This window comes from Microcaecilia unicolor, chromosome 11, assembly GCF_901765095.1.
Source record: "Microcaecilia unicolor chromosome 11, aMicUni1.1, whole genome shotgun sequence".
NCBI classification, from domain to species: Eukaryota; Metazoa; Chordata; class Amphibia; order Gymnophiona; family Siphonopidae; genus Microcaecilia; species Microcaecilia unicolor.
The window spans coordinates 112047121-112059824 of NC_044041.1; the positions used below are offsets into that span (position 1 = coordinate 112047121).

The 12704-nt window shown below is 44.8% G+C and overlaps 1 protein-coding gene across 1 annotated transcript in view; it reads right to left on the reverse strand.

Moving 5' to 3' along the window:
* The window catches only part of CCDC88B (coiled-coil domain containing 88B), a 98653-nt gene that overhangs the window by 42183 nt on the left and 43766 nt on the right, over positions 1–12704 (reverse strand). Inside the window, exons 10-12 of the mRNA XM_030219306.1 lie at positions 9169–9327; positions 2456–2602; positions 1998–2136 (exon numbers count right to left, since the gene is read on the reverse strand). Coding sequence (XP_030075166.1) covers positions 1998–2136; positions 2456–2602; positions 9169–9327 — 445 coding nt within the window. The remainder of the gene's footprint in view (positions 1–1997; positions 2137–2455; positions 2603–9168; positions 9328–12704) is intronic.

Consider the following 12704-nt stretch of genomic DNA (forward strand, 5'->3'; position numbering starts at 1 on the left):
GGAACTCAAAGGCCCCAATCTATGAGCTTGTTCGATCCGAAAATGAGGTATCTTGTCTCCAAGATGTAGCGCTAATGGTAGCCATGTTTCTAGAAATCCCACGAGGTCTGTTATACCAACCAACTCAGGTAATCCTACTAATCGCAGATTATTGCGACGTGAACAATTTTCAAAATCGTCCAACTTGCTCTCCAAATACGCCACTTTTTTCTGCAAATGGCTCTGTTCTCCAGCCAAACTTTGCGTCCGTTCCTTCAGCGTCAAAGTTCTGTACAGGCCTGCGTCAAGTTCTAAACATATGCTGTCCAGGCGTTCGTGAGCCTCTTTGGTCCTATCCAGCAAGGTTTGTAATTTAGAATCTAGTGCTTCCTCCACCGTTGTTTTAACCTCCACCACTAACTCAGCAGTCCACATGCTGTTCCCTGGAGGACTCGAGGTACCACGTGAATCCGCCATCTTAGTCTCCATTGTCCGGAGCTTATCCCGCTCCCTAAGCAGCTGCTTTGAGGCCATATAAAGTGCTCTCTAGATCCCTTTGGTCTTCCTGTGGTATTGTCAACTCCAAAGGTGTTATTTAGGTCAGATTTGACGGACAACAAGCAAACTAGTTTAAGTTCAGTGAGAAATCCTGGGAGCGAACACAGAGTGCGTCTGCTCCCAGCCATGGCAATCACGTGACCAAATGCTAAAAACATTTTTATTTCGTAAGTTTTTAACTATAAAATGTAGGGGCTTTTAGAAATTCTGCTATGCATCCTAATCTTCTTGTCTTTGTTAGATGTAGATTAGTTTTTTATTATTGTATGACTTATTGATTGACTGTAAGTCACATTGAACTTATATGAGCCCATTGCTCTAACCACTATGCTGTGTGGTAAATGGACTCGACTTACCTACTCTCATCACTTGAAAGATTTGGTGCTGTCCCTACTGTGGTAGTGAATGGAAGCCCCCAGCATTTATTATTTACAAATTGTCTTTTTATCACTGTAGATCAAAGTGATGTATTGAGCATCTAACAGCAATCTAACACTCATAGCCTTGGGGTTTCTCTAGCTCCAGCTTCTCCTCCCAATGGAGGTGAATTTCCTTTCCCAGCACACTTCTCACATCTGTAAGTGTTTGCAGTTCCAGAGTTCCCCCTCAGTGCTAGTGTATGGCATCTCCGAGCTCTCTTATCCCTCAGTCACCACCTCCAGGTGTCTCTGGCATTAGCTCCACCTCCCAGTCATGGTGAATGGACTCTCCCAGCATCCCTATCCCACACTCACCATCTGCAGGTGTCTCTGGCTCCAGCTCTCCTTCCCAGGCATGGTAACTGGACTCTCCCAGAACTTTTATCCCACACTCATCACATGCAGGTGTCTCTGGCTCCAGCTCCCCTTTCCACCTCCGGTCATGGTAAATCGACTCTTCTAGCATTCCTAACCCATACTCACAGGACTGGTCCAAGGGTATCTGACACCCTAGGCAAACCTTTAGATGTGTGCCCCTCCCTACCCCAGAGCAGCTCAAGACCCTCCTCCCACCCCGTCACATCTAGCATCTCCCCTTCCCTACCTCCCCTCACCCTGTGGTGTCCAGCATGTCTCTCCTTCCCTATTTCTCCCATCCCTACACGGTGGCACCAGCACGTCAGCTTGCCAATACAACACTCTCATCATGCCCAGTGAAGGGCCTTGAGCTTCTGGACATTCTTAAGGCCCGCCGGGTCCCACTTCTTCTGAAACGGGGGGTGAGACTGGGACCTGTTGGACCTTGAGTATGTACAGATGCTCAAAGCTCCACGCTGCAAACAGTGAGTGTTGTACCAGTAAATTGACATGCCAGTGCCACCGCAGAGGGGGGAAAGGAAGGGAAGGGAAACTACTGAACACTTTGGAAGAAGGATAGGGAGATGCTGAACATAAACACATTGATTGCTGCCCCCCTCCCAATTGTGCCACCCTAGATAGATGTCTAGTTCACCTACTGGTTGGGCCACCCTGCACACTCACCGCCTGCAGGTATCTCTAACTCCAGCTTCCCCTCCCAGTCATGGTGAATGGACTCTCCCAGGCTCTGTCTCAGTTCCACTTCCAGTGCCAGGTTCTCTCGGAGAAGCTCTTCCACCTTCTGCCTGTCAGAGTCCCGCTCCTGGGGAGGCCACAAAAAGCACATCATTAACAATCCCATTAATGACTTTTCCAAAGCATTCCTCAATGCTGCTTTCTGAAACCAAATAAGCAGTAGTGTACCACAGGTCTCCGATGCCTAAGGGCCAATGTTTACAACTGTGCCTTCCCCTCCCCCCCAACACATACCACATCACTAAGGCTCCATACTTCTTTTGCTTTTCTGATCTTTCAGCTCCTTCTTCAGCACCTCCCTCAGGGCATGGTCCCCTCCCAAACCCTCTCCCCTTCCCAATATGCCACTGCAAACAGGTTAAGGATAGAGGGGGAGGGGATCTCACCAGCTCCAGATCACACAAACGGGCTCTCAGGAAGATGTTCTCTTTCTCCACCTCATGGAGTTTGTCACATCGGGAGTGAGCAGCCTCTAGCTGCTCCTCCAACACAGCCTTAGTCTCCAGTAAAGCCTGTGAGTATTCCTTCTCCTCCTGGGAAAAAGAAAGCAGAGGAAGAGAAGGCATTACTACAGACAGCCTGTATTCCCTCTCCCAAAGCCAGCCCACCCACTAAACAAGACTAGATAGATACCTAAGGCAGCAACTTCTGGCGGGAGAGGGGCATAAAAAAGCAGCTGTAAGTCCTGACAGTCACAAAAACTCAAAGAATCATCAGCACCCACTTTATTATCATCCATACCAGACCAGTCTAGAACCTGTAGGATATGCTCACCCACCAGCAGATGGAGACAAAGAAATAAAAAAGTTCTGTGTGCTTTGGACCATAAAGGTACCATGCAGACCTATGTGTTCAGTTTTTTCCTCTGTTTCGAGAGGATGGTGAACCATGTAGTTTCTGCTAGTCAGTAGGTCAGCTCCTGGGCCAGCTGGAGAACTAGTAACCAGTTGAGCATAGGGGTTCTCCAAATAGAAAAAGAAAAAAAAAAGTTTATTTGGAAAAGTGACGTTTCTCAAAGGAGTTTGAGTTCCTTCCCTCATTCCTCCCTCCACTACCCCAACTGGATCATTTTTTCTAGTAGATCTAGAATTTGAGATTCTTTCAACATTCCCTTTACAGTGTTGTCAGACATTCTTCCATAGGGACAAAAAGGGGAACACACAAAGGCCTTGAACAACAGGGTCCTCAGGTTCTCAACAATGATGGATTCAGGGTCTGCTCTTTGAAAGCTCTATTGAGTGGCTGCCTATTGAGTTCCTGCAAAGTGTGGGCCTGTCTTGCAACCAATCAGTGAGTCTTGGATGTAATAGAACATTTGTTGAAAACTGGAATTTTTCTGTCCTCTTGCAGACTGTTTTATCATGGGCTCAATGCTGGTGTCCATAGACATAGTCCCCTGGGCTCAGGCTTATATGTGGCCATTACAAGCCTCTTTTCTAAGTCATTGGTCAGATAATTCACAGTTTTATGGAGTGAAACAGACCAAAAGTAGTATGAACTGTTAGCTTCATTTATTCAATCTTCTCTGGGGTGCCTTCCTCAAAGCCCTAGATTAAGTGGTGGTATCTACAGATGTTAGCCTTCTAGGCTGGGGTGCCCATTGCCTGGGACAAGCAGCACAGAGGAGATGGAATCCGTATGAGGCAGCTTGGTCCATCAATTGACTAGAGCTGAGGTGGCATAGAAAATGACAACACAATGGCAGTACCTTAGATAAACAAGCAAGGAGACGCCAAGATTGCAGTGGTAGCAAAAGAAGCCCATTTCCTTCATTGGTGAGCTGAAAAACATTTGGAAGCACTTTCATAGTAACATAGTAGATGACGGCAGAAAAAGACCTGCACGGTCCATCCAGTCTGCCCAACACTGCCGGCGTTCAGAATATTTAAGTGGATTTTCTTAGCAGACGCTCCCTTGATCCAGGGCAGTGAGAGCTATCGGAAGAGGATTTCAAGTGCATAAAGAAATGCTGGGAGTTCTTCACCTAAATGTCATTGTCACCAAAGCCAATGCCAAATGTTTCATGATTCTTCAGTTGAAAGATAGAACATGGAACTGAAAGTCTGGATGTCTTAATAAAACAGTGGCTGCAGGAAGAACTCCTATATGTATTTCCTCTACTCCCAAAGCAGAGTCAGATCCTTAAGAAAATTACTTCTCATCTGGACTAGATCATTCTAGCAGCTCCATAGTGGATCAAGAGGCCTTGGTTTGCAAATCTAATTTGTCTCAACACTGATCAGCTGCTGAAGCTTTCCCAGGAGAAGGGCCTTTTCATTCAGAGACCGGTAATCATGGAAGATCCTTTTTCATTCTGTCTTATGGCTTGGCTCTTGAGAGGTCATGCTTGAGAAGGAAAGGTTACTCTGAAGGTAATAGCTACTCTTCTCCAGGTTACGGAAAGGTTCGCCTCAGTGGCATGTGCTAAGGTGTGGCATACTTTTGAGTCATGGTGTTCAGACTGTGCAGTCTCACCCTTTTGTGACCACAGGTAAGCATATGCGGCATTCCCCTAGCATGAACTACAAAAGGTAATGATTCTCAACTCTTTAAAAGTTTGAGTTGCAGCTTTAGCACGTTTCCATGGAAGATTAGAGAAGTCTTCTTTAGCTGTTCATCTGGATGTAGTGCCTTTCCTTAAAGGAGTTAATTGTATCAAACCTCCGTTATGGTCCACTTGTCCAGAATGGAATCTAAATTTGGTACTTAATGCTAGGACTATTCATCTTTTTGAACCTTTGAAGAGAGCAATGATTAAAGACCTACAGTAACTCATTTTATTTATTTATAGAAATTTACAATAATTTTCTCAAGCAAAAACAACTTAGTATAGAAAATAGAGGAAAAACTTGAAATATTGCAATAGGACAATACCAATTTAAAGAAATTTTTAAGAGATTTCACTCTAACTAGGCCCTTAATATGGAGGACATCAGAAAACAAGGAGGAATATAATCAAATACTCTGTAATACAATAAAGGATAAGGCTTGAAGCAAGTATCATTTAAATACCCAGAATCCTGGAGATAACCCCTAGAGTCTTAAGTGGCTACTCCAATTTGAACAGGAAATTTATTATCCAGAAAAGCCTAAAGTTGTTTGGGGGGGGGGGGGGGGGGGTCAAAGAAAATATACAAAACATTATTAATTTTAACCAAACAGTTTACTAGAAACTGAAGAAAAAAAGAATTTCCATTCTGAATCACTTTTGTATGCAAGGCTAGGAACTGCCAATAGCGTTCCTGAGTCTCTTTGATATATCTGGGAAACACTTTAGTGAAACTTCCTTAAAACCACTCTGCTCTAGTTCCATTCTGTTACATACAGTTTTGTTTAAATCGGTAATAGCTTTCCAAATGGCTTCCAGGGTTATCAATGATGGTATTACACCTCCCCCTGGTTCCAACATCATTCTAATCTCTGATGCCCTACCAGCTTGTTGCTGTAACATTTCCAAGCTGGTACCAGGAGACAATGTAGGGAGTTCCTTCACCTAACCCACCAGGGAGAAACTTCCCGAGCCCGATAGTTGCACCTCTAAAACATTAGGAGCCATCACAGAGCTCTCTGCCTGAGGCTCCAGTCCCAGACAGTCAGTCGGTATCGGTGAGCTCTTCACGACTGGCTGGGGAGGAGTCTGGGCAGGAGGGCTGAGCCTCAGGTCATCCTCAGAGCAGGAAAGGCCTCCTCCTCCCTCTGTCATAGCAAGGAGTCCTCCTGCCTGACCCAGGACCGGAGATGGTCGAGGAAAAGCAACTATCTTCATCTGAGCAGCCTTTGGGGGAATCGGCAAAGAAGTCTTCATCTTTCCCCTATGCTTGTCCATGATAGAAGCCAGGAAAAGACAAAAAGGTAAATTTTAGATCGGAGTATGGCAGGAGCCAATCAGCCTAATGTTTTGCCTCAGCGGCCATCTTGTCTCAACCAATAGTAACTCTTAAGTCAGTTTTCCTCCTGACCATGTCTTTAGCATATAGAGTTTCTTGTAGAGATCCATGTCTCCATTTCACTGAAGCTGGAGTTTCAATCAGGACTGTAAATCCTTTCTTCTGAAAGTAGTTTCACCTTTTTATGTTAATAAATAAAATAAAACAAAACAAAACATAGAAAAGAAGGGTTACCTTCAAAAGCTAATCATACAACATATTAAGTTAGTCCAATATAAAAGGTATTATCTTATTTTCTTTGTTCTATTTTGTTTTATTTCAATTACTTTTAAAAATGGACTAACACGGCTACCACACCATTTTACCTTTTCATGTGAACCGACTAGTTGTTCTATTTTGTTTTTTGAAAAGAGGAATGTGGAGAAGAGTTTAGAACCTTGCATTTATTGGACATCTATTACATACTTATCAGATATTTGGAAGTTATTAATGAATTTAACATCTTAGATAGGTTATTTGTTTTGTTTGGGGGAAGAATAAACGGACAAGTGGCTTCCAAGGCTACTATTTCTAGTTTGCTGAAAGAGGCTATTTCTTCAAGTAAATAACCTCCTAAAGGATTGAGAGCTTATGCTACTAGAGTCATTGCAATTTGGTGGGGAGAGCTCCACGTGGTTGCTCCAATTGGACATTTGCAGGGCAGCAACCTAGTCTTCTCTGCATACATTTACTAAGTATTATAGGTTAGAAGTGTCTGAAAGAGCAGAAGCTACATTTGGAGCAGAAGTGCTCAGAGGTGGGGGGAGGGTACATTCCTTCCCATCTTAAGGATTGTTTTCCTACATCCCACAGGATCTGGGCTGGTCTAGTATGGATGAAAAGAAGAAATTAGGTCATACCTGCTATTTTTCTTTCCTTGACACCCACCAGACCAGTCCAGCATCTTGCCCTGTTTTGCTAACATGAGTTTCTTTTCAGTTTGCTATTTCTTGCTGTTTTAGTTTTTACAGTTCATGGTTGGCACTGTTCCCTGAATTTGAGTTAAGGGAATAAGTTCCAAAATGTAAGAAAATATTAACATAATTTGGAAAATGAGAAGATTTCATCTTGTCAGTTTCACTGTTATTACGAATACTGAACACTTAGGGCTGCACAGTGCCCTTATGGCACAAAACACACAGAACATTTTTATTTCTTTATTTTCATCTGCTGATGTGTGGGCATAATTCACAGTTTCTGAACTGGTCTGGTGGGATTCAAGGAAAGAAATTTAGCAGGGAAGACTTAAGGGTCCTTTTACTAAGGTGCACTAATGAATAGGAATTTAATGGGTGTCTTATTAGTGCATGCTAATCGTTAGCGAAAACTAAATCTGTTCGCACACCTTAGTAAGAGGGCCTCTCAATTTCTTTACCTGCAAAATAAAGTTTAATATGTAGAAGCATAACGTCTAATGTTGTGTTTTTATAGAATTGTTGTAGAATGATCATGTCTGTAGAGTTTAATTATCAAAATCTTGGATGGGAGATCAGATAGGCAATGGATCTGAAAATTATTATTAGTTTTTTTTTGGGGGGGGGGGGGGAACCAAAAGTTTGCCCATAGCACCCTGCCCTCTCCTGCTGAGAAGAGAGCAATCTGTAAATACTCCTTCATCTGAGGGACAAGAATAGAGAGTGTGGTATTCTAGAGACTTCTAGAACCTGAACCATAGTATATTAGTCTTGCATAGAAATATTATTCCATTTAAGGAGGAAGTGCATGATTTGGGAACCAAATTGGATTTTATTGATACTATGCAGACTCAGGTTATTTAATACTTTTGCATACCACTTTCTTGGTCAAAGGTCCAATCAAAGCAGTGCACATATGAAATTTTAATACAGGTAACAGCCAGATAATTAAAGGTTACATCATAAAGCACAGACTTCATGTTGCAGCTCATAAGGCAGGTGAAATCCCTGGTAACGCCTTCAGTTTTGTGATCTGCTATGTGGGCTTTGGTTCACAGCAGACTAGATTACTGTAATTCGAGGTTTGAACAAAGGCTACTCAACTTCTAACTGGTTATAAAGGCCAGAAAGTGCTAGATCCTCTCTCTTGAAACACTGCATTGGCTCCTAAAACAGGAAAACAGTGGCATTTAAACTTCTAGTTATGGCCTTTAAGGTAATGAGATATAATAAACCCATATAACTGACTGATGCTGGAACTGGGATGGGGTTAGGGAAGGGGATATCGCGTATTTGTCACCTGGCGGGAGGGGGATAGAGGAGAAGGAAAGTTGATGGGCATTTTGAGGGGGGTAGCGGTGGGAAGATGCTGGTTAGGGAGTGGTAGAGAGAAATTAGAGACGGGGAGTTCTGGACTATGGGGAGGGGGGAGGATAGAGACAGAGTAATCACTGGAGGAGGGGGAGTGCACACAGCTGATAGTTTGCCTAGGGTGTTATACACCCTTGGGCCAGCCCTGGATAACTTGCAGTGGTTTAATCTAGTTGCATCCCTGCAGTAAGCCAGTCTCAGCTGGTCACTCCCTGATTCAGAAGGAACGATGGAAATCTTGAGCATTCTTGCTAATGGCTCCTCTTCTATGGAATACCCTACCCTTGGAGCTAGGACAGGAAACAAATACCCTGATTTTCAGGATGTAGTGCTGGCCCTGATTTCCTCCTTACCTATAGCATCCCTCAATGTGCTGAGCCCTGCCTCCCTTACCTCCAGCTTTCTTCAGTAGTGATGAGTGGGTAATGGAGGGCTTAGCCCTGCTCTCTCCATCTCATCTCCAGCTCCCTTTCAGTGGTGGAGATCAGTGGCATTCCTTGGTCAGCTGCCACCTGGGGCGGATTGCCGCTGCATACCCCCCCCCCCCCCCAGGTGCAGCGTTGTCCGTTCCCCCTGGGTGCAGCACTACACCCCCTCCCTGGCACAGCATCCCCCTGGCGTATCACCTTGCAAGGCCTCTCCCCCGGTGCATTCTTTCTACCTGCTGGGAGCAGCTGTGCGGCTGTCGGCTCCACTGGTTCCCTGCTCCCTCTGCCCTGGAACAGGAAGTAATAGCAGAGGGAGCAGGGAACCAGCAGAGCCGACAGATGCGCAGCTGCTCCCTGCACCCCTCCTGCCGCGTGCACCCAGGGCGGACTGCACCCACCACCCCGCCCTTGGTACACCACTGGTGGAGATGTAATACTGAATTCTGCTCTTCCCCCTCACCTCCAGTTTTCCTCGATACAGCTCCAGGCTATGAAGACGCTCTTTGTACATCCGCAGCTCATTCTGCACTTTGTCCACCCGACTGACTTTCTCCCGTAAAATGTCCAGGTCATCACGATAGAGCCGGGTTAGGCGGGCTTCATGGGACAGCTCTCGGTTCTGCAGAGGCAGGACAGAGACAGTGAAAGATTTCATAATGTGCCCAACAATAACATATACTCTCTGGAAAACAAAAGAAACTATTATTGGAGGACTTCACATATAGTTCCCGGAGTAACACTGCCCCTTTCTGCACACACAGGGAGAAGGTCAATTTTCAGAAGGTATCTTACCTACAAAAACCTCCAGGCCCAATATTCAGCCAGTGGCGATCAACATTTTGCTGACTGCTGCCAACATTATATCTAGAAATTCAATGCCGGGCCTTATCCACACTCCGTCATTGAATTTCTGGGTATATGGAGCTAGTGAAAACATAGCTGGTTAAGTGTAATAGTCATTTAACCAGCTATGAAGAGCCACATAATAACAGGACTGCATTGTATGTGGTCCCATTTATGCAGTTATATTAGCTGGTTAAGTACTGATACCCATTTATTTATAAAAATATATATATCACCTTCCTGATACATGTCATCCAAAGCAGTTTACAATTGAAGTTAGAAATAATATAATAAAAATCAACAAATATCACAAAATAAAAAGAAATAAACAAAAGCAAAGACTGCCTATCCTCTATCAAAGAAGGAGACCATCTTGAACCAAATATTAGCACCATTACTAGAACCCAAAGGGGCAAAGAGCACCCCCAAAGTTAGCCTGAAAAGATACTCTTCCAGCTTTTTTCTAAAGGTCATGACGTTCAGTTTACTGCATAACTCCAAGGGAAGGCTATTCTGTAAACCTGAAGCAAATATCACAAATGCCTGTGCCCTTCAACAAATTTTTCATAAAACAATTTCTGTGGAAAATTGTTTCAAAAATCACTTTTCACACTGAAGTACAGTAGCCCTGAAGAAAAACATTTCGGGGGTAATATTCATCTGGCAGCATTTTTTAAAATGCTGACTCCCGCAGCCAAAATTATCGCTGAATATTCAAGGCTGGGCCATGTCTGGGTACTGGCGTTAAATAGCCAGGTATGTGAGGTCGGAGAGCACTTAACTGGAAAAGGCCCGATATTTAAGTCCTTAAAAAATTAAGTTAAACTGGACAAAGATAAGACTGCTATCTATGCAGTTCTATTTGGCTGTTTAACTTAAGTGGTTAAGAGTTGAATATTAGCACTTATCTGGTTAAGTGCTTTCTCCACCCCCAACACTGTCCCCTAGCCTACCCACACAGTAGTGGTTAGAGGGGAGGGTAAGTGCCACTGAATATTCCCTCAGGGCCTGGATAACCAGATAAGAGCTCTCTTAAGAAGTTAACATATTTTGAATATCGACCCTTAGAAGCCAGTTTTCAGTCCCCATAGAGAAATTGATCTTTAAAAGGAAGAGGGGAGCTCCTGGGCTGGAATGCTCAGGAACAAAACAGTAATCAGATGACATTGCTCCTTTGTCTTCTTCTGCAGGGGATGGGGTGGTGGCCACTGGCTACTGGGTGACTTGGAAGAAGGAAAGGTCATGGGGTGAGACTAGACCAGCCCAGAAGTGGGTTACGGGTACAGGATAAAAAGGGGCTGGCCAGGGAGCCTGACCTCTTTTACATTCCTGCTCCCACTCAGCCACCCTCTGGCGAAGACTTCAGGATATAAATGTAGAAAGGACTGGGTTGTTGCATCTGGGAGAGGTGGATCTCTATGCCAGGAACATCTATCTAAGGAGGTGATACAGCGAGGGGTTGCAGGACCACTCAGGACTGGAGGTCGGCACTGCCCAAATGGGTCAGGTGGTGGCCCCACAAAATGGGGTATGGCCAACCTCACTCTGATTAGCTCTGGACAGTGGGTTGAGAGCTGGGAACTGAATAAGTAACAAATGACCACTGGCTCAGGACAGATGCATTGTATATTAAGCTAAGACCTTGTACTACAAAATAACCTGTGTGTTCTTATCTGAGGTGATGGATGGAGGGGAGGAAGCATACTACTGCTTAGGTTACTGCCCTGCATGCCTTTCACTTAAAAATCAGTACCCCAGTGATTAGATTGTAAGCTCTGTCAAGCAGGGACTGTCTCTTCATGTTCAAGTGTACAGTGCTGCATACATCTAGTAGCACTATAGTAATGATAAGTAGTAGTAGTAGTAGCAGCAGTGGGAGCCACGAGTATAGAAGTACCTATGCAAATGCAAACTCACCACTGGGTACTGTGATAAATAAGAGGCTGTCCTAGCCGGGACAGGCCACTAGATGGCGCTGTTCCCCTAAAATGTCCAGGATGTCCGGGGTAGGCCACTAGAGGGCGCAGGGAGAATAGGTGGAGGTCGCTAGGACCAGGGAGAGCCCTGGGAGGTCCATAGGTGTAGGAGGTTATGGGCTGGGTCCTGTGTAGCTAATTAACCACTTTATACCCCACCTGAGATGTGAAAGAAAAAGAAGAGAGCTGATAGCTGAAGAAAGAGAATCCCCCTGGGAAGAACTGGCTGAACCCTATGGACTTGTGGTGGACTGTGTGCTCAAGGAAGAAAAACAGGCTGGGGTAAAGCATTAGTGTTGGACTGTGTAGCCTCAGTACTTAGAGGAACTGTGTGTTCAAAAAGAAAGGACTGGGTGACCAAGGAAGGAAGGACTGGGTGTCCAAAGAAGAAGTAGGGCTGTGTGTCCCAGTACTGAGAAGCAGGCTAAAAAGCCTGGGGTTAGAAGTCCCCAAAGTATTGAGGTTAATGCTGAGCCCAGGAATCTGTGTGGGGAGGCTCAGTGTAAAGATATGTAAATGTATAAAGTATTTAAGCTAGAAGAACTGTGCCCAGGGGCTGGAATAAAGAATTGCCTGAATATGCTGTTGGTAAGACCTGTTTAATTTTGCCTCTGGAGAACCAGGTCACACTGAGCGTGAAAGGATAACATGCTAATCTGCATACCATTTGCATACTGAGAACTAGCTCACCCTGAGTGAGAAAGGGGCCCAGGAGCTTGAGGTTGGATTGCTCAGGATGCTGGGAAGAGACTGTTTGGAGTCCTGTTCAGAGGCCACAGGCCAGTGAGGCCTGCTGGAGAGTGGGAGCAGAAGCCTCATCTTCACAGTACTTTGCAAGGCCTGTCCTGGCCCTTCACACTTTTAACAGTGCAGGTGCCTTTTTTTTCCCCTGCAGATAAGAAGGGCCGTTTTTAAAATAAGTTAGCCAGGTAAATTGGCCATCTGAAAAACTGCCCTCACTCAAGCCTACTAAAATTCAATGGGGAAGAGTCCTTGTGGAGGGGCATAATCGAACAGGGTGCCCAAGTTTTCATGAGGGTGTCCTCGCAGGATGGCCCTGTAAAGGGGCGGGGCAACCTGTATTATCAAAACAAGATGGGTGTCCATCTTTCGTTTCAATAATATGGTCGGGGACGCCCAAATCATGAAATTTAGGAGATGGTCGTCCTTAGGTCAT